We start from the raw sequence: 23775 nt of genomic DNA, 5'->3' as shown, positions 1-23775 counted from the left end.
TTCTATTTTAAACTCTATAGACGAAACTAAGATCAAAGCAATTTGTTTATTATAAACAGAGTCCATTCCTGTTCCGAGGCATAATCCTGTTTCTATAAGCTGTATGGTTTTAAAGTCTATCAGTATCATGCTAATCTGGCTGTGGACCCCCTCCTCCTTTATCCGGGCTTGGGACCGGCAACAATTCTATCGAGCTACTCGATCCACACAACAAAACTGCAGATGGAGTTGCATTATAAAAACTATTAAAAACATCTACCAAAAGAACAAAATGGAAGTCAGAATAGATGGACAACTTACAGAACCTATAGAAATAGGCAGCGGAATGTGACAAGGGAATTTATTGAGCCCCATGATCTTCAATTTGATCATGGATGAAATCGTCAAAAGCGTTAACATAGGAAGAGGATACAAAATTGGAAATAAAGAAATCAAAATACTCTGTTACGCAGACGACGCAATTATGGTATCCCAAGATGAAGATAGTCTGCAAAGACTGGTCCACAGATTTAACATAAGAGCAAAAGAATTTAATATGACAATCTAATCTCAGAAAACTAAAACAATAGTAGTAAGTAAAGTACCAAACAGATGTAAAATACAAGTTAATGGCATTAGTATTGAACAAGTAATGGAAATAAAATACCTGAGAATTACACTGTCTAGCTATGGAGACCTGGACAAAGAAGTGAGAGATCAAGTACAAAAAGCAAATAGAGTGGCACGATGCCTTAATTACACTATATACGAAACAGATACATTAACACTGAGATGAAATCAAGAATTTATAAAGCCAGTGTAAGACAAATAATGACATATGCCTCAGAAACAAGACCCTACACAGCCACAACGCACATGCTACTGGAAACGGCAGAGATAAGAAATAAAAAAGAAAGAATTAAATAACCCCATAAGCAGAATGGAGGAGACCCGTGTCCTCAAAATAACAAGAGACAACCGCGCAAAAGATGGAGTGACAATCTTTCATAGAGGTATTAATCCGCCAATGAACAAGCAGAATTGCTTATAAAGAGGAAAAAGAAGAAGAAGAAACAGAGTCCAAAATATTTATATTATCAATCGTGAAAACGCAAGAAGATAAAAATAGACAAAAGAAAGTATAGGGTGAATCAAAACTGCTACCATATTAGCAAAAACAAAATAATATTAAGTTGTCTTTGGAAACAAAAGTTTGTTTACTCTGTTTACTGTCAGTTGAGATTTATTTATTTTGAAATTTTTACTTTAAGATATCGTATAAATTAAGGATAAGAAAAAGTTTCTACAAGTTTGTTGGTTGGGTACCCAAAGCTAAAGTGTGTCGAATATTCGAGAATGAAAACATTTGACTCAGAACAATTTTTAGAACAATAGCGGAGTGCAAACAGAGAATACCTTGTCTGAATCTTCCCAAAAGTGGAATACCACGTGCATTTATTGTCCAGAGGTCAGAGAAATTGGTGACAAGAGCAAAAAACCAGTTTGGAATGTCAATAAGGAGAGTGACTTGTTAATACAGATCTTCTACGAGTACGATAGCGTTAAAATTGAGAAGAAACGGTCTTAAAAAATATCGAAAGCGATGTAAGTGCTTTAAATACTCTCGAGTGCAACTCCATAGTATATCAAGATGCTGTCGCCAACTGAGCTGGGTAACAAAAAAAAAATATTATTTTAGATGACGAAAAGTATTTCACTTTAAGTAATTCTGAAATTAAGAAAAGCGATGAATTTTATACGGACAATTTAGAAGAATACTAACTAATAAATTCTTCTATCGTCAATTCTACTAAATGCTCTTTGGTTGATACTAAATTAAAATATTCGTCGTTCTCCTCTTCCCAATTAAGTACTTGATGTCAAACAGGAATTCACCTGTATATTATTGCTATTAAAAAACATACCAACTGATGGTCGTTCAATGAACTGGAGTAGTAATCGATATTCAACAGAGAAAAATAACATTTTTGGAAAATGTCAACTACGGTGGGTAATTAAACCTTTCAGAATTTGCTGCTAATAATCATTTTCCTACATCGACCTTTTTAGTCATTAAGCTTGTTTGGGCAAGCAATGTTTTTGTTAGCATATAAATAGAAATTTAATGAGTTATTCGAATTTGATTGATATGTGCGCTTGACATTGGATATGGACATATATGTCGTTGGTTTTCTTTAAAATTATCATATCGATACTGATTTAAAGGTTTAAAATAGACACGAAGGAATTAAAAAATGGAAATATTAATAAAGTTGTGATATTGATTCATCTAAAATAGGCGAACTATTAATTTAAATCTCATAATACTACAAATAAATAAATACAGGGTTATATGTTTTAAAGGTAGTCCATTGAAATGTTACATTTTTTTATGAATTAAGGCCACCTTTATCCCCCGGCCGCCATCTTGGAAAAATAAAGGAAAGGGTCTTCGCGCTGTATCTCGTAAACTATTAACCCTACAAAAAATTTTGTCCGAAATTTTTAATTGCAAATTAAATTGTCTAAAACTCTATTTTTATTACTTTTACTAATAAAGTGAATAAAAAAGTAGTAAAAAGGTATAAACAAAAATAGCTAAAACTGTTGAAATAAATTTTCGTTTGGGTCTTGTTTAAATAGTAAAAAGTAATAGAAATAAAGTTGTAGAACAGTCATAGTCAAACTGTGGTACGCTTACCGCTGGTGGTAAAAAGCACTTAAAGGTGGTACTCTATAGACTAGAAGAAACGAAGAATTTTAATAAAATTTACTAAGAAATGAAAAGACGAGTAATTTGCTGTTACTGATTCGTGCTCATTTTTGCATATACAAAAATGGATAAGTGACTTAAAAGATACAACAGAACATCTAAAAATCCCGGTCTATCGAGCTCCACTTCAGAGTCGGAGCCTATACAGGGTGATGACAAAAAGAGTTCTTTCAAAAAACTAAAAGTGGCGGTTAGGAAATATGATCCTGAATACATTAATATGGAATTTACATTCACGAATATAAATAATGAGCCAAGGCCCCAATGTGTAATCTGTTCGGAAATTCTTTCTAACCAGTGTATGAAACCGCTATTAAAACACCACTTCAATACAAAGCATTGAGTGTTGGAAAATAAACCTAAGGATTACTTCGTTCGGAAGTTAACGGACATGAGAGGCACAAAAAAATTAACATCGAATTTCACCGGCAGGAACTAAAAAGCAGTAGAAGCATCCTTCCTCGTGAGTTTAAGAATGGCGAAGTGTGGAAAAGCATATACCATCGGTGAAGAACTAGTAGTTCTACCTGCCGCACAAGATATGGTAATGTGTATTTTTGGGGAGAATTCAGGTATTATACCATTATCCAATAATACCATACGTCGTAGGATTGAAATAATGGCATTAAATGTTAAAGAAAAATTGGTAAACCGGATAAAAAATACTATTTTTTGCAATACAACTTGATGAGAGCACAGATGTAACAAACTATGCTCAGCTTATGGTTTATGTGCGATATATATTTTAAACCAAAATCGAAGAAGAGTACTTATTTTGTAAGGCGTTAACGGAACTAACTACTGCCGATGAAATATTCAAGAAAATCAATGATTTTCTTGTGCAAAATGGACTAGACTGGAAACAATGCGTTGGTTTCTGTTTGGATGGTGCCCGAGCCATGCCAGGAAAATACGGAGGTGTAACTGCCAAAGTAAAACTGGTTGCAGAAAATTGTATTTTTACCCAATGTAGTATTCACAGAAAAGCTTTTGGTAGCAAAGCGAATGCAAGATGAATTTAAACATGTTCTCCATGAAGCCGTTCAGATAGTCAATTACATAAAATCTCGAGCCTTAAACTCGCGTTTATTTTCAAAACAATGCTCTGAAATGGGAAGTGATCATATTCAGTTATTGCTACACACAGAGGTAAGATGGTTATCAAAAGGAAAAATGTTGAACAGGTTATTCGAGTTGCGACTTTGTAAACGACAAAATAAATGCTTTTATCATGAAATGTTATATGATGAAAAATAGTGTTTCAAACAAAGACTTGCAGTCGTTTACCAATCTAGAAAATTTTGTGGTTGAGCATAAACAAAGATTAAAGATGATATTATTTTTAACATAAAACAGCATTGTCAAATGCTAATTGATAGTTTTAAAGAATATTTTGACGAAGACTATGCTCAGTTTCTTTGGATACGATAACCATTTATTTTGGATAGCATTCCTGAAACATTAAAACAGGATAAAAAAGAGTCTTTAATAGAACTATCGTGTAATGGGGGTTTGAAAATAGAGTTTTCAAAATTAGAATTAACCGAATTCTGGCTAAATATTAAAACTGAACTGAACTGAATATCCAGCCTTATCAAAAAAAGCATTGTTATTTTTACTTCCTTTTACGACCACCTACCTGTGTGAAACTGGATTTTCTGCTATACTACAAGTGAATAATAAATTTCGCAGTAGGTTTAATCTTGATCCAAATTTACGAATGAAACTAAGCACAATTGATCCTGATATCGATTCACTTGTTCTAGCTATGCAGAACCATCCTTCTTGCTGAATTTTTGGACTGGGTTAGACTGTAAGTTTTATTTTGAAATATTTATAATGCCCTTTTTTAAATAAATACATTTTTGCCAAAATTAATAAATTTTTTTATCTACTTTTTTAATATGTGGTACGCGATTGGCGCAGAATTTATGAAGTGGTACGTGTAAACAAAAATTTGAGAATCGATGTTGTAGAAAATTTAATTTGCTAAAAATAATGTCAATTAAATTTTCTGTAGGATTACTAGTTTACGGAGATACAGCGCGAAAAACCTTTGCACCACTTATTAAAAGATGGCGAGTACTCAAGAGCCAGAGAAATTTATATAATTAAACAAATTTGTAGTGTAAATTACTCTTATCATTAAAAACCCTGTATAATATTGTTTTGATGTCATTTTATTATCAAATGACCAGAAGCAAAAATTATAAGGACCAAAAGAAAATTTGTTCAAAAAATTTTAGTTATTTTTGTATTTTTATTTTTGTACATTTTATTTTTAATTTTACGATAAAAGTATTATATATAAAGTTGTAGAATAATTTTTTAGAAATAATGTTTAATGAAATTATTTTCCCCAATGTTTCTTCATCAAGTGAATTTTCAAATTAAAATGTGTAGGTGTTGTCGCAATTTAGCCTCTCTGCATTGTGACAGCCTGGCACTTTAGTCCAAAGCGAGCACAAGAAAGATTACTTCTACTATCCCAAATAAAACCATACCCGAAATCTCTAGAAAGAAAATTAACTAGAGAAGGTCCGTTAAGAAGAACAAACATAATAGCAACTGATACTCCGAAACGCAATTCAATTGCAGAAAAGTACCTAATTGAAAAAAGAGACACCACAAATTAATAAAAAAATCGGTTGCCTGTAAAGTCGGTTTTACGGGCGAAGATTTTACGTGACAACGTCTTTTTCTCGGTAGAATATTTATTGATATGAATATTATTAAATTGCACAATAGGAACAAGGAATTGAATGAAAATAAGAATTTATAATTTATTTGAAAATTTTTTCGATATATCAATTAGTTGCGGAGATATCGATCATTGAAGTTATTGTTTGCTACCAGTATTTTATATATTTATTTTTTTCAGTTATAAAAAATTACTATTTCCAATTGTGTCTACCAAGTATGGTTACATGTATTTGCCTACATATTAAATAATAATAAGTACAGATAATGTTATGTGACGTTCACTTCTGATTATATATATTTTAATATTTTTAATTTTAAAGAATCAATTTGAAAATCAAAACACTTATTCAGATCGAAGGTTCAAATTTTTGCTAAATAAATTTAAAATTTCTAAATGTAAATGGTAAAGTTGAAAATTAAAACATTTACTAAAATTGGAATTTGAAATTCTTGCTAAACACAGTTAAATTCTAACTTCGCGCGTGGTGATTGGTCGGTTTAGTTCGTTTGTTTGGTCGCCCTGTTTTGACAGGTTAGAAGTTATAATTTGTTATTTTAAATGTTTGACTAGAAATACGCGCTGTTTCTTCTCAATCGACTGAATTACGATTGATTGCAGAGTGATTTAAACTAATAATTTACTTAACACTATCAACATTTGTCAATAGTATGATATAACCTATAAACTCAGTTTCTCAACTTTTGTGTCAATCTAACAATTAATCAATCAATCATAGTTTACGATAATGAAATATTAGTGTACAATTATTTACCTTTATTGTTGTAGTTGTTGTAAATGACGAATCTAAGCACTCCACATTTTCACTACAGACACAGCTGACGATACGTTCAACGATTTTCAACTTTAGCGATTCAACGCGCCTAATTCTCTAGTGCCGCGCGCAGCGAACCGATCATGTTTGAGTGGGAGAGAGACGCAAGGCATTCGCCGGTCCGGCGGGCCTCTCTCTCGTTCGGCGACTCACTGTAACAGACGTGAGCGGGCGTTACACTTTTTCTTAAATGACTCCGAGCCACAACCTAATTTAAGACGTTGTCACGTCAAAAATAGAGATGGTAAAGAGGAAAGTAATGCGCGAGTCGTCTTCCGATGAGCAAGAAGTGATTTACAAAGACTCATCTTCAGATATATATTTGGAAAACGATGAAGATCAGGATGAGGACCTTACTAAACTTCAAATTGATAGTTTCGTAGTTTGTAAGGTGTTTGGAAAAAACTCGGTTCGACATTATGCCGCCAAAATTTAAGAAGTTGTTGTAGATGGCTACAACGTGAAATTTTTGAAAAAGCAAGTTGCTTACAATCGGTTTGGTGAGAAAAAGTGATTGTAAGGTTACCAAATTCTTTGACAGATCAAAGTGCCAGATATAAAGACATGATATATTTTAACATTGATCTTTCCCAGTACAGTTTATTTTAATAATGAATATTTTGTTTGTTTTATTGATATCCAAAGCTTTTTTGGCAAAAAAAACCTTAAGTAATATTTCTGTATTTATTCGTTTATTGTCCAGACCTCCCGGTCAGTCAGGACGGTTTGGACACATCAGGTATGTATATGCGAATATTTCATTCACATCGTTATATTTGTACACAAACTATGCAAATATATAGTGAGGAGACATACAATAATCAGAATGATTTCAAAATTTGAGATATTTGTTATCCATGTCCACGCCATAATTTTATTAAAAAAATTGTTCAAACCCTCCCGGCGCTTACCTACTAATATTACTCTTGATACTAAAATGGAAAACATTACAGTTGTAGCAATATACTACTCTTCAAAACACAATAAAAATGAAAACTGCTTCAATATATACAATAAACTATAATATAATATTTAAACAGCTTCGAAATTAATTAAATGCTCCTTTTAATGCTAAAATTTTTCTAAAAAATTAAATTTTCCGGTGTTCTTATTTATTTTCCAATGCTTGTCTTAAAAATTAAATTTCTACTTCCCCTACTGACATAACTGACATACATTTTTGACAATTGGCAGTGTAAAATAAAATTTATATTACATTATTTTCAAGAAATACTTTTTTTTTAGATCAATAATTACCAATAATGGAATCTTCTTCGGCGACACCACCACCCGAAGAAGACGAATCTATCAAGCACGCCAAAGATGCTTTGTATGAGATCAAAGCGGATATCGTTGCAAAATTCGATGACATAAAATTGGATACTAAACAGAAATTAGAAAATATAAATGAAGTTATGAAAGAAACTATTGAAAAGACGGTCGATAAAACTAAAAAGGAGTTGGATCCGGAGATTTTGAAGATAGGAGAAGAAGCAAAGCAAAAGGTAAGGTAGTTATATTTGTTTTAGATCAGCATTGAGAGCAAATAAAATGTCTTATCTTTTTGATGATTTTATACTTCCTTAACGGGTCCTTATTTTGTTAAGTCGTCATTAGTAGCACTTAGTTAAAGCCCTCTTTAAAACATTCTCCATTTTATCCTTTGTGTAGCAAATCTTCCTCGTCCTTTAACTTTGATAACCCGTCTTCTAGGCTGTTTATCCTATATGTAACAATACCTTATCCGTGGTCCAGTATTGTTTGTCTGTTAAAATAAATGTCTTGACGGGAACCTAGACGAGAAGCAAGTGTCCTTGTATTTTCCTTCGACTTGTTTTTCTATTAATTATTCGTCTACTTCGTTTTAGGGATATCTGTGCATTTGTCTGGGAGAAATAATCTGTACTTATGTGTATATACTTTCTTAAGGAATATATTATAACCTTTCGAGACTGGCTGAATGACGAAAGTCTATGCCACAAAAAAAAAGTCTTCTAGGCTATCTCGGTTTCTGAGTTTTGGTCTTTTCGGTATAGTACGTCGTCCCAGTAGTCCTCTTTGGTCAAATACTTTTGACCACGTCCAATCGATCTAAGGCGTACTGCCTTAATGAATTTCACAACGTTAGATTTCCCAAAGCTCCTACGTCACAAACCCTACTGTTTTAGTCCTTCCTTAAACTGGTCTTGATTATAGGGTGTAAGAGAACACGTTTCAGCTTCTTATGTTAAAACTGATCTTATTGATGCTCTGCATTCGGTCGGTTTAATTTTTCTTGGAAGTATTGCAACCAGTTGTCTTCCTAGGTCATAGTTATATTCATTGGAATTCTTTTAATTTTTTGCCTGACGTTATAGTCCTTAGTTAGTAATAAACCTAGGTACTTGAAGATGTTTACACCTTCTAATTATATATACTTACTTATTTATTAGTCTAGGTGTCTGATCAAGCTACTTAAAATAAAATAGAATAAAAATATGCTTTACTGTCACTGAAAATTGTACAATTTTATGGACAAAGCTTACAAAAAGTCAGAAAAGTGTGTCACTCAGTGTCGAGTGACGATCATCACCCTAGAGCCAGTGGAGTTGTTTGCAGATACTCTGATACAACTCCGGGCGGTTGACCTTAAACACCCAAAGGCTCGGTGAAGTCCCACTTGATCAGAAATTTAGCACAACTTGATTCTCTCTTCCATCGTTGTCTGGTTATTATTTTTCTGTTGGTGGTATTTTTTTATGGCTGGTTTTGTTGTCCTGTTTTAGGAGGGACACCTATTTAGGACATGGTTTGTTCTTGTAAGGTGTCGGCTGCGTCGCTCTGTTCTGTTCACTGGTCGTACACGTCGGTGGCTGTAGTCCTGCGGAGGAGGTAGTGTCGAGGGTGGTCAGAGGTGAAAGGGTTTAAGCTAAAACGGTCCTTTTCAGAAATTTATTAGTAAAAATTATATAATTATGAATTATGAATGAATTTAATTAATAAATATTATGAATCGCGAAAAGGGCAGTTGTTGCTGTAGCCTCAACAATAGACAGGTATATTTGTGCAATGGGATCGGAAAACCAGAGAAAACCGATCCCTCCCTGTCCGTAGCAAAGCTCAAAGTGAGCTATTTATTAGTCACGGCGAAAATAAAGTGGAGTTGCCTCCAGGATATCAATGTATTCCTCAAAAAGTTCGTTGCTGGCAAGGGTCAGCAATTTAGTAAGTAGGAATGGCAGTTTGCATTTAAAGTGTCTACTGATTATTACCTTTCCGATGACTGAGCAGGTAGTTTAAATGATATTTTGGGCTCTGAAGTTTTACCCACAGATGGTTTTGATTGTATAACTCCTACTCAGAGAGAAGAGCCTCTCATTGATGGGCTGGATATTCGACAGTTGATGTATGAAGGCAGAGGGGTAGTCATACCGTTTGTTGTTTACTCTAGGATTCCCCATTCCAATCCCAGCAGTTGTTGTGTAAGGTGGTGATTGAACATAATATAAAGATTTGCTCTATATTCAATCACCGGCCTGATAAATGTTTTGTACGTGTATATAAGTGTACTTGAGTGTGTTTGTCTGAATTTACCACAGAGGGCATTCAGTAAACCGACTCTTTTCCTGACCCTGTTATAGCTTGCAGCTAGATCGCCCACCAATTTAGTGTATCAGTGAACACCACACCAAGGTCCTTAATCTGGTTACGAAGCTGGAGTAGATCGCCTCCGAGTCTCAGGTCGATTCGATTCTTGCGGCTAAATTGTGTGTAGTGTATCTGCTGAGATTGGGGTGTCTAAAGAAAATCAGTTGTGTCGATTTTCTCTTGTGGCGTACGCTGTTTTATACCGTTCTAGCATGCATCGATGTTAGTGGTATTTGCGGTGGGAGTGCGTATGTATAGAGCGTTGATAAGTCGGCGACGATAGCTAGCGATGCACATCGTTACAAACTAGCTTCGTTATTGCATTTAATGATTCACTTCATCTGCAAAATCTATACTGCGTACTAGGTAAAACACTTTACAAGACTTGGTGACGCATATATACTTCTCTTTTTAGTGCAGACGCTTTTTACGACAGAAAAGTTTCTGTCACTGACTCATATATCTAGCCAAATGTTACCCTTATATCTAACCACTTGTATAGATTTGTTAAATATTGTACATACAACAAAAAAGAGGCACGAGAGTTCGAACTATTCTGTTGAGTGGTGTCCTAAAAAAAAAATTAACAATTACAACAATTTTCTACAAAATTTATTAATTAAAGGTTCCATATTGTTTTAATTACATGAAAGTATTACAATATATCTGAAACAGTTATTTAACATAATAAACTCGGTATATTTGCCCCAAGCTTAACGACCCCTCTACCAACAGTCATTATTAGATAATCGCTTCCGTAGCTGCCTTTTCTGCCATCCAGCCTACCTTTGTGTTCATATCCGTTGGACTTTGAAGTTATCTATTGTTTTAAAGTTTGATACAGTATGTGTGGAATGAATTTTGAAACCTAATAATATGAGAAACACAATGTGCGATGTTGCAGTGCGCCCGTAGCTACAAACTGCATAATTATGCATACTTTACAAAATAAAAAACCTTTATCTCATCCCATTTACCCATTATTATAACATAAAAACTTAACAAAACTGTTCATTTTTCGATCTGTTAGTATAAGGTTAAAGGAAATCTCTAGAGAGTGCTAAAGGTAAATGTGTTTTTTTAAATAGCTACGTGAAATTTCTCAATTTTTGGGCAATCACGAGTGTCTAGTGAAAGCACCAAAGTGGCCTAATTAATATATTACTGTAATTACGCTTGAAATATCATATATGCTTATCCGAAACAGTAAAAATGGATAAATGAAGCGGCTATAAAAGCCTTGGGAGAGCAAATACTATATCGAAGGAGTACAAAAGAATGATAGATTGACGATATTCGAGTAAAGGTAGCAGAAAAGAAAAAAAAGGCACATAATTATATGGTTAATACCAAAGCACAGAAGATCGGAAATACTGCACCACAAGATGCTCTAAGGGTGTTAAAAAATAAGTAATGAGGGCAAAAACTGAAACGAGACAATAAGTGTAAATAATATAAACAATAGAGCACTAGCTTCAGCAGCTTAAGAGAAGTATGGAGAACAATATAAATCCTGAGAACGGATAAAAAGTAAAACGTTCATATCAGCCACAGGCCGTTAAATGATTTAAAATATGTTTATCAAAATCTATTGACTGTAGATTGTCCATAATTTATTTCTGAGGATAATGACCAGTCTTTTCTAACAGAGACATATTTTATAGAAGAGAACTCACTTTATACTTAACACTAACTGAAGTAAAGAAAGTTTTAACGACAATGAAAAATAGATAAGCTTCTGGACCTACAGGTCTCTCTATTGAACTTTTAAAGTGTGGATCTTACTCGCTACTGCAACTACTCGCTTTTGTGTTAAATTGCTGTTTAAGGGGCAAAGAACTGTCACCCGAATGAAAGCAGCCTTCGTATCAAACGTCCATGAAAAAGAAGACAGAAGAAAGTTCTGCAAGCATAGAGGTTTCAGTGTAACAAACTCTCTTTCTAAAGTTAACAGCAAGATTATAAAAAAATAGACAAGCAAGTTACGGAAGACGGAGAGCAAATTGGATTTTATACAGACAGGTATTGTACTGACAACCTGTTCTGCTGAAAAGAAAAAATATTCGTAGATCTAAAAAAATCTTATAATAGCATACCCTGATAGCCCCATAGTAAATTGGGGCCTGCAATTAATCAGAACGATGTGACATCACAAGACTACACTATAGAACAATACTAAGTTTAAAAAAATCTGACAAGTAGATCACCATGGAAGATACCGTATAATCTTCGCTGGACGAGACGTCGTATTAGAGGTTTAGCCAATGTGTTGGGGTAATTTTCTGTGGTTTATCATACATCTGAGAGAAGTAGGATATTTCCTCTTTGGCAGATTTCGTTTTAAGATCACGAGCCGTAACACTGTTAGCTACGTAGTATGAAGCGTTTATGATAATCCTAAGTACTTTGGACTGGAATATTTACAGAATTTCGATAATTGAGTGAAATGTTTCCCCCAGATGTTGAAGTAATAAAAAATAAAAATAAACTAAAAAACAAAACAGACGAGCGAATATACATAAATGGTGATATGTCAAAGGAGGAAAGAATTATCAAGAAAGAAATTAGAAGTAAGGCTATGGTAGAGAGATATAATGGAAAAAATGTAAAAGTAGGATTCCAGAAGCTAATCATAGATGGAGAAATATGGACATGGAATAACAGTCAACGACAATTGGCCGTAAAAGATAAAAATGTAAAACCAAAAAACTAACAGCAAAATTTAGGGTTAAAATAACGAAGACGACTTGGCAAGATAAAGGTACAAGAGATGAACAAAATGTAGAGATCATTACTGGAAACAAAGTAATAAACGAATGCATATTAGTAGGGACATGGAATGTAAGAGGAACGTACGAGGAAGGAAAACTAAAACACATAATCGACGAATGCAAAAAATACAAGTTCGAAATAGTAGCACTACAAGAAACAAAACAATTAGGGCAAAACTCAATGGAAATAAACGACTATTTATTTTTCAACAGCCTAGGAGAAAATAGAATGTTAGGCACAGGCTTTGTGGTAAATAAAAAGCTGAAAGATCTAATCGTTGACTTCAAATCAATTTCAGAGAGAATATGTGTATTAAGAATAAAAGGAAAATACCAAAAAATAACATTTATAAATATACATGCACCGACTGAAGACAAAAGTATAGAAATAAAAGAAGACTTTTATAATCAAATAGATACAGTATTCGAAAATATCCCCAAATACGATGTAAAAATAGTGCTAGGTGATAGTAATGCAAAAATAGGAAAAGAAGAAATATATGTACCCACCATAGGAAAATACAGCTTGCATAAAACAACGAACGAAAATGGTCACTTCCTAATTGATTTCGCGAAAGAAAGAAATATGATCATTATGCGCACATACTTCCAACAGAAAAGAATACACCAAGGAACGTGGAGATCACCGGATGGGAAAACCATAAACCAAATTGATCATGTGCTTATCGAAAAAGATATGCAAAAATGTATAAAGAACATAAGAATATACAGAGGTCCAGATGCAGATTCAGATCACTTTATAGTTGGAATACAAATGAAACAACTTATTCCAGTGCTTAGAAACCAGCGGAAGAAAAAGTATAAAGCAACTAAACCTGTGAGACTACTGACAGAAGAAGAACAAAATAAATATGAAAGAATACTCAGTAGAGGATTAGATAATATTGCAGAAAGTGGGGACATTGAACAAACATGGATGCAAATAAAAGTATGTATGACCAAAGCAGCTCAGGCCAGTAATAGACATATAAAACACGAATACAAAGAATGGTTCGACGATGAATGTAAAATGGAACTAGATGAACGACATAAATTAAGAATGAAAATGATGCAAGAAAACACAACAGAGATAGAGAGAAAATACAATGAAGAAAGGAAAAGAGCCAAAAGAATAATGAGATCTAAGAAAAGAAAATACAATAAAGATAAATTAAAATGTATAGAACAGAGCTATAAAAATAGAGAAATTAGAAACTTATATCAAGGGATGAAAAATGAGAAAAAGGGGTACCAAGGAAAACCTGTACACTACAAAAACAAAAATAGAAGAAATTTAGTAAGTGACGAAGAAATATTGAGCAGATGGAAAGAATACTTTGAAGAACTTTTAAATGAAATTCCCACAACAGAATATGAAGAGGAAGAAGAAGTGAAGGAAAATGTCGATCAAGAACGAATAGAGGAAAGACCACCTAACGAAAAAGAAATAAAAGAAATAATAGAGAAACTAAAGAATAATAAGAGCCCAGGAAGAGATGAAGTAACAGCTGAAATGTTTAAATATGGAGGACCAGTACTAATTAAGCATTTGGAAAAGTTGCTAAAAGACATATGGGAACAAGAAAAATTACCGAAGGAATGGACCGAAGCGACACTGTGCCCTTTTCACAAAAAAGGCGACAAAAGTTTATGCCACAATTACAGGGAAATAGCCCTACTAAATGTTGGATATAAAATACTTGCAGTATATATAAAAGATAAGCTATCTCAAAATATAGATAATGACATAGGGGAAATATCAATGTGGATTCAGAAGAGGGCGCAGCACAGTGGATCAAATTTTCCTACTGCGCAAAATACAAGCAGAAAGCTACGAATATGGGAAACCTACAATGGCCCTATTCATCGACTTTAAACAAGCGTTCGATAGGATAAAGCGCAAAGAAATACACAAATCACTACGTGAAATGGGAATCAGTGAAAAACTGATAAGAATGGTAAAAGTGACACTCCGAAAAACAGAGAATAGGGTTAAAATAAATGGCGAAGAAACAGATAAGTTTGAGGTCAGTGAGGGGGTGCGACAAGGAGACCCACTGTCATCGCTGTTGTTCAGTATCGTCCTCGAAGTTACCATCAAAGAAGCTGGAATCAACAGGTCAGGACTTATATATCAAAGAAAACACCAATGCTTAGCATTCGCTGACGACATTGTACTGAGAGCCAGAAGTAAGCAAGAATTAAAAGAAATAATAAAAAGATTAGAAATGAAAGCGAGAAAGAAAGGGATGTATATGAATGAAGAAAAGACCAAATATATGGAATGGACAGAAAGAGATTACCTACAAGAACCATATCTGACAGGAATAACAGATGAAAAACCATATAAATTCAAAGAAGTAGAAATATTCCAGTATTTAGGAGCGACATTCACGAGAAGACCAAATATGAAGGAAGAAATCCAAGCGAGAATTATGGCCGGTAACCGTTGTATTTTTGCACTAAACAATTTATTAAGAAGCAAAAAAATATCTAGAAGGGCTAAGATAAGAATATATAAGACAGTAATAAGACCTATTGTATTATATGCCAGTGAAACATAAACAATGAACAAATCCGAGCAAGTCTTGCTGCAAGTCTGGGAAAGAAAAGTCCCCAGGAAAATATTTGAAGGTAAATTATGGAATGGTATATGGATAAAAAGACCAAATATGGAATTAGAGGAGATGTATGGAGAGCCGAATATCGTAGGGATCATAAAGTCACAAAGACTGAGATGGTTGGGACACATCCAAAGGATGGAAAATACGACACTGCCAAAAAGAATGCTAATGGGAGGAATAGGAGGGAAAAGGAAGAAAGGCAGAAGGCAAATTCCGTAAACTTAATTCCGTAGCACCATACCGGTTTAAGGACGACTTTGTAAATCCTCCCTCCTCCCCATCCTCCCCATTATTTTCTTTTTTCTATCAGTTTTTTCACTATTAGCCAGTTTGAGATAATGTTATATTGAACTCACACTAAACAATACTGTATAACAATAATTTTTGCACAAAACAATCGGCTGCTGTTGTTTGTAAATAAACTAATAAATCTAATTACGTGTATAATTACGAATCAACTGAAAAATATTATACATGCGACGCGCCGGCGTGGCAAGCGATATTGCTTTGATGAAGATCATTGTTTTCGCCCAATTACGCGTGGACAGATATCATTTTCTCCCAATGGTCAAGTTAAAAGGCTTTAAAATCTTTAAATATTTATCATTTTCTATCGATTTGAAGGAATGGTGCGATACTATTTGTTAAAATCTACAAGACGGTTTTCTCCCAACTCCCTTCATTTCCAGTAGTTTAAGTCTTGTTTGAAAATTTCAAAGTTAAAGTTTGGAATTTCCACTAAATATAATTCCTTCAACAGGGATTGTCACTTAAAGAAATAGTTGTTCGCTTTCTTGCAAAACAATGTGTGATAAGACAAGACAGGGACAAACCAGAAACAAGTTCGAAATGCATTAGAACTACAACTTTGTTTAAGTTTTGATGTATACAATCTAGAAAACTTTCCAGCTTTGTTATATTAACGTGTGCTTCAATTATTTTAACAAAAAGTGAGTGGAACTTCGAATGGTTTATGTACGAGGTGTAATTAGTTGTTGTAATTTATTGAATATGTCAAGGATTGATCAAAATAAAACGTAGTAAAAAAGATGCGAGTTCTGGCAGCACAGTGGCAAAATTCGAAAGGGGGCATTTTTAAAAACAAAACACATTAAATGATTTCGATAAAAACATTTTAACTCATTTGAAAAATCTGCCTAATTTAGTCGCAGTAAAAGTGCATTATCATACTGCTTGTATGCCTACTTTTTATTATAAAAGAACTAAAAGAACAAGGAGTCACTCACTATGTGAAAACACTAAGAATTTTATTATTTTCTATATTATAACATTTTCTATGCATTAAATTTAATTAGAAAATAATTAATTAAATTTTTTATTCAAAAGAATTGTTGCAGTCACATTTTTTAAAAGAAATTCCCTTTAAACCATATCTTTAATATTTATAAAATCAAGTATGTTCTTATGTTTTTTGGAATTTCTATGTTTTATGATTTTGCAATTTTTTCGTTTAGTAATGTAACATGGATTCCTACTTTTTGTTGAGTAATTAAACTATAAATAACTCAAAATTTAATTTAACTACAAAACATTTTGAATTCAAGTTTTTTTGAATGTTTTGACAAAATTCATTACATTAATGTATATTTTTTACACTACTACAAAGTAGAGATTTCTGCGAACAGCACCGACTTTAAAAAACAGGTATTTTTACGTGAGAATTTTCGATTAAAGTCCTGTTTCAATATTAAATAAATATATGGGAAAAAATAAATATTTTAAATAATAGTATATTACTTTATGAGGCGGAGAAGCATGACTTTTCTTGACGCGCCCGATATTACGCGCCGAACGAAGTGAGGCGCGTAATAGAGGGCAAGTCAAGAAAAGTCGCTTCTTTGCCGAATAAAGTATACTATTTTTTCTTCAAACGTAGCAATTTTCAACCATAAATAGTACAATTCACACGCTATTTTTACTCGAAATTAACTGTTACAACTATCAAAGTCGTCTAGATGTTAGAAATTAAAATAATTAAGTCGTCAGTGGGATTTGCGTCTCCCTGGTTACAGTTGTTTGACAGTTGTTTGCAATTATTAATTACAGGTGTTGCCCCTGTAAAACAGAACCTCATTAAATGGGGCATCAAGACAGACAGCGACGCACTTTGTGAATGTGGGGAAATACAGAACATGGAGCACCTGAGAGTATGCAGACTTTGCCCATCACAGTGCACCCTCGATGATTTATGGCTCGCAAATACAAAGGGTGTAGACGTAGCCCGATATTGGTCAGAAAAACTGTAGTCGGATCCAGACACGAAAAAGTAAAGTAAGTGCAATTATTAAAGACAGCATATTGTTGTTGCAACCGCAAGCGCAAATTTAGTGCGAAAATGAAAAACCTAAACGAAATTGAGTCCGCGGCTAATGATGCAGTAGCACGTTTGGGGCCCTCCAAGTCCGGAATAAAGTATCGGTTAGCGTACAAGCACTTCCAAGACTGGTGCGATACAAGAGGAGTGCGGCAAGTTACCGAAGACGTTTTACTGGCATATTTTAATATAATGGAAAATGAAAATAAATGGAAATCTTCTACAATGTGGTCACGATACTCTCTGATAAAATCCGAGTTAGTTATTAGAAAAAATGTGGATATATAAGCAAATTTTTAAAGTTACAAGCCTTTCTGAAAAAAAAACAAGCGAAGGATATACTGCAAAGAAGTCTAAAGTTTTCACTAAAGACGAGTTTGATAAATTTTTGTTTGAAGCGCCAGATAAGTTGTATTTAGGATTAAAGGTAAAAAAAAATTATATTGCAAGGCATATAGTATACTCTACTAAATTATAAAAATATTTCAGATTGTTTTGTTAATTGGGGTTACCGGCGCCTGTCGATGCGACGAAATGGTAAAAATGAAGACTGTGGACATTGAGGATAAAGAAAATGTAATAATTATCAAAATCCCAGACAGTAAAACACGACAAATTAGATCTTTTACGATAATTGGTCAAAACTACATTAAACTGTATAAAAAGTATGCATCACTGCGGCCTGAAAATTTCACAGAAAACCGATTTTTTATCAAGTACCAAAATGGAAAGTGTTACCGAAGCGTCATGGGAATACATTCGATCAGCGCAGTAGCCCAAAAAGTAGCTAGTTATTTAAATTTAAACGACGCAAGCGCATACACCGGTCACTCTTTACGACGAACTTCAGCAACACTTTTAATTGATGGAGGCGGAAATCTAGAATGCCTCAAACGACATGGGGGCTGGAAATCAAGCACGGTTGCCGAAGGATATATAGAGGATTCAATAAGAAATAAGAACGATAATGCTCAAAAAATTTTAAACCCTCATGATTCGCCAACATCGGGAATGATTGCTGAAAGTTGTTCTCGACCATCAGTATCATCAACAATTACCAATGCGTATCAAGAGTCGGGAACATTTTTGCACGGTTTCAATTTTGAAAATGCCTCAATAACTAATTGTACTTTTAATATTACTTTAAATAAAAATGATGTTTAATTGTTGTTAATGACATTTGTATTGTTGCTTTGTGACATGTTTCATATTGATGCCATGACAACATTTTTCCCTCCGCCGTAAATAAATGGGAAAAAAAACTGCTGCCGGCGGAGACATCAAACTTTGACAGGATCAAGTTAGATAAGTAATGTCACCATTATTTGACGTTTAAAGAAAAAACAAGTTACAGTGTGTTCGGGATAGGTATAAAAACTTTTTACCAATTTGATTAAAATAAAAATTGTTTGTGGAAGATAAAAATAGGAAACTAAAAACTCGATTATTTGAATTTTTCGAATAAATTTTAACGATTTATGAAAAAAGTGCAAATACAAAAGTTGTAGAACTGTTTAATACTTACAACTTTGCTATCTTCTTTCCATTGAACTTTGGTAGTTTCGCCGGAAATCGAAATAAACCGTTTTTTACACATATTGGGTAATATTTATACAAAATTACTAAAACTGTATTAACATAATAAAACTAGATGCAGTTTATACATGTTATCTAACTAAACTGAAAAAAAAATTACATACAAAAATTAACACAACAAAATTCAAATAATTTGAAAAATAGACAACTTTTGAGCTTGCTAAAAAAACAATACTTTTGTTTTCAAAACTTCCGCAAAAGTTATGATAATATCTTATCACTACAGCAAGCTGTTTCAGCAGAGTGCATTCCTCAAGGACCTCAAGTCATCCACTTTTGGTATGCGTTTACACTTTACAGTCGTTAACTGAATAAGTTAAGGAGGGGAAAACTGTTTGTCTCAAGTTGGTCATTCATAATTATGTCTGTATTTTTTAACTTGTTAATTTCCATAGATTCTAATTATTATAGATGGTTTTTCTGTTTTCCTGTTTTTAAAAGCCCTTTTATGTTTTACTATACTTTTGATAAAAGTTCTGCTAGTTTGACCGATGTAATCAATTAAAGACTATAAAGTGTAAACACATACCAAAAATAGATCACTTGAGAAAGGTACTCTGCCGAAACAGCTGTAGTGATAAAATATAACAAATTTGTAAAAGTTTTAAAACAAAAGGTTTCAGTGTTTTATTGTTAGATCAAATGAATTTCCATCAAGTACCGTCGAACGGGGTAAAACCGACCAAAATTTGAGGTTTTTTTCATGTTTTCATGATTATTTTTGAATCGAGAAAGCTGCAAATTATATATGTTAAAGGATCATAGTGCCAATTAGTGGTTTTTCTTTTGAAAGCATCCTAATAGTTTTTTTTTTCATTTATTTTTAAAAGGTGATCGGTTTTACCCATAGGTTGGGGTAAAACCGATCGGGTGTTGAATTGCGTTTATGTTCCTTTTAAGCAAGCTTTAGGGTAAAACCGATTACGCAAAAAACTATTTTTTATGGAATAAATTGTAAAAATCAACACATTTGTTTACTAAAAAACTTTATTTCGAAAATAAATACAAATTCGGGTTTAAAACATTGAAAAAACTTAAAACATAAAAGAAAACATTTATTTCTAAAAAACAAAAGGAAGACGTTGGTTCTTTGGTGGTACATTGGTAATTTGGTACCTACTTTCTAACTTATTCTAACGTAAGGTTGTAAATCCCCCTGTAGGTAAATGTTTCTCTTCTGAGAGGAATTGCTTGTATTCTTTTTATAATCTGTTCTTTCTAGACTATGGCGATATCCTCGATTTCTGAATAAGCAAAGCAAATTTGTTTTTTTGACGACTTTTTCCTCAACCATTGAAGTGTGACCTCCTCGTCAGAAATATCAGTAATTTTAGCAGCAAAAAATCGATTATTTTGTTCGTAACAAATTTAACGACAACAAATTCTCCAAGCGGAAAATGTGTATCATCAGAAACCTGGGGTGTGTCCTCTGAAATTTCCTCGGCATTTTCCAACTCTGAAAAACTTAGATCTAACCCTTGGTCATTTTCAGAACCTTCACTTTCTTGTACAAGGTCTTTGTTAGAAATACTTTTTCCTGCTGCCACCTTCATCGTTTTACCTCTCTTTGGATTTTCACTTAAACCTGTTCTTAGTTCTCTCAAATGATCGACAATGGTATTGTCCATATTTGTACGACTCAAATGTTGTATTTTTTGAGCACTTGATCAGGATTTAAAGGCACTATGCCACAAGCTTTAAAGCCTGCTTGGGTGTTTGAGGTTGATTTCAGACCCACTTTTTCTATTGTTTCTTTTAACAGTCTTGGAAAAACAGTTTTGGGCAGGACACCCCTGTTTTTGATTTTCCAAATTGTGAGCACTTTCCTCCAAGCATTCTTTAAAGGTCGAAAATTGGCAACGTCAAGTGGTTGTAATAAATCTATGGAGTTTGAAGGTAAAAGTATAAACTTTATACCATTATTTTAACATTGCTCGATAACATTGACTGTAAGATGACTGAATAAATTATCCCCTATCATTACTTTAGGGCCTTCTAAGTTTCTGAAGTAGGGCAATGCTATCGATAGGAACCAGTCTTCAAAAGTTGTGCTGTCAAACCAACCATTGATCGTTCTATTATATCGTGCACAAGGAAAACCTCCATCGACCCATTCTTCATACATATGCTTTACCTTGTACACTATATAAGGTGGCAACAGTGTTCCATCACCAGCAACTGAAAACATAACGCTAGTGCTCGTTTTCGACGTGTCCATCACTCGATGAGCGTGTTTTGATCATTTCTGAACACGACTTTTACAGCTCCTGGATCGTCCGTGAAGTTGGTTTCGTCATAGTTTATCACATTTGATGGTGCGACCCCTTTCAAAGACTCTCCGAGATGACGAAAATACTCTTCAACTGTTTCATAAGTGACTGCAGCCCTTACCCTTTTTGTATTCTCTGCCAATTTTACGGTGAGATCCTTATGTCGGTCCATAAATTTGAAGAACCAATCTGGTCCTGATAAATTGTCTCTGATTGTTTTTCTCTTCTTCCTGCTCTGTTAAGAAACTGCTGAACCATATATCGAATGTCAATACTGTGTAGAGGATATCCCCAGTCCGCGCACACTAGTAGACAGTCAACCAGCTTTTTTTTGTTCCAGTTCAGAAAGAACTGGTGGCGCTCCAATCTTGAGATGTTGCCTCTTTTTTCGAATTTCTTCTTGTAAGGTGGTATAAGGTACTCCAAAATTCTCAGAGGCCTTTCTTATAGACATACTCCTACTAACAACAGCTTTTAATGCTCGTTACATATAAATTTTATTGTACTGTAATTTTCTTGTTGGCCCTAACTTCTTCTTATAGGTGCGAGGCATTGTCTGTAAACAAAAAAAAATTATCGTTAAACTTATTTAATATTTTTTTTTCTTTTATGAAAATATTTTCAAAGATTTTTAAAAATAATTTAAGAGAAATTCTAGAGGTTCTATAATCTATAAACCTACTACCCTTCATTTATATCTCTCAGAAACATATCCAACGTTTCAAATGAGAACAGGTTATTTTAATACTGAACAATACTGTGTTAAATATTGTTAAAATGTCGTTTTATTTTTAATTACAGGTATCCCATTTACACGAACAGACCATAGCCACTCTTGAAAAACTGTGGAAAGGCTCCGCATCGGCAATTAAAACCATTGGTAACACGGCCAATGCCGCACTGAACAGCGAATCAGTTGAAGCATATATATCGGAAATAATCAACAGCATAGAAGCAGTTTTCAAGGAACTCTTGGAATATTTTGACACGCTTGTTACGTATATATTACAGGAGCAGCAAATATTTATTGAAAAAATGAAAATTAAATTGAATTCAGACACTTACATCCTGTTTTATTTGTAATTCTGGTAACTGTATATTATGGTCTTCTAAATCATAGAATCGTTAGAAATCAGTTTGAGTTAATTTGAGAAATCTTCTTCTTCTTCTTCTTCCTACTTTATAAATAGGCTTAATGCCTGTTTTACTTCGGTTTTTAGCCTCAATTGACGTTGTCTGACCATCTTTTTCTCGGTCGTCCCAATGATCTTCTTCCATTTGGCGATTTGTCTCTTGCTATTCGTACTATTCTATTTTCTGTCATTCTTTTGATGTGTTGATTCCATTCCACTTTTCTTCTTTTGGTCCACGCGTTTATTTCCTCTATACCACATCTCGCTCGTATTTCCTCACTTCTTACTCTGTCTCTTAGAGTTTGGTTTGTTATTTTTCGTAAGACTTATTTCTGTTGTTTCCAGTAGTCTTTGTGTTTTCGCCGTATCTGCTCTTGTTTCCGCTGTGTACGTCATTATCGGTCTTATTGTTGATTTATATATCCTGGTTTTCATTTTCGTTGTGAGGTATTTGTTTCTCCAGATTGTGTTGTTGAGACATCCTGCTGCTCTGTTTGCCATGTTCACTTATTTTTGTACTTCTTCTTCCACTTTTCCGTAGCTTGACAGTTTTATTCCCAATTTTCAGTTTCCATCACTTGTTCTATTATTTTGTTATTTACGACTAGTTTACATCGTCTCGGTTCCGCTAATATCACTTTATCGTTTTAGTTTTCTCTGTTGAGATCTCCATGTTGTATATGAGCGCCGTATCTTCGAATTCTTTAATTAATCTTTGTAGGTCTTTATTTCCTTTTCTCCCATTCTATATCCTCTTCTTTTTTTAACTTTCTTTATGATTTCATTCATTATCAGATTAAATATTAATGAGCTCAGCGCATCTCCTTGTCTAATGCCAGTTTCATATTTGATAGGTTGCGATAGTTTTCCTTTACATCTTACCATAGCTATATTATCTTTTTATATATTCTCAATGGTTTTTACTAAATCCATTGATATTCCCTTTTCATATAATAAATGTATCGCGTCCCGAATTTTCACTCTATCAAACGCTTTCTTCAAATCTATCAGACACATATATATGCTGTTTGCTGACTTTTCTTTTATTTGTCTTATTACAAAAACTGCATCCGTGCATGATCTTCCTGTCCGAAATCCTTGCTGTTCCTCTTGCAGAGATATTCGTTCGTT

General features: G+C 33.6%; 2 protein-coding genes across 2 annotated transcripts in view; one reads left to right on the top strand and one right to left on the bottom strand.

Moving 5' to 3' along the window:
- Positions 1 to 23775, bottom strand: part of FMRFaR (FMRFamide Receptor) — a 694226-nt gene that overhangs the window by 527475 nt on the left and 142976 nt on the right. The window lies entirely within an intron of this gene.
- Positions 7458 to 22594, top strand: LOC140438565 (uncharacterized). Its single transcript, XM_072528226.1, has 2 exons — positions 7458 to 7793; positions 22313 to 22594. Exons 1-2 carry the CDS (start codon positions 7551 to 7553, stop codon positions 22592 to 22594), a joined length of 525 nt encoding a protein of 174 aa, XP_072384327.1. The 5' UTR covers positions 7458 to 7550.

This window comes from Diabrotica undecimpunctata, chromosome 4 (assembly GCF_040954645.1).
Source record: "Diabrotica undecimpunctata isolate CICGRU chromosome 4, icDiaUnde3, whole genome shotgun sequence".
Taxonomy (NCBI): domain Eukaryota; kingdom Metazoa; phylum Arthropoda; class Insecta; order Coleoptera; family Chrysomelidae; genus Diabrotica; species Diabrotica undecimpunctata.
This window is presented reverse-complemented; position numbering and strand designations above follow the sequence as displayed.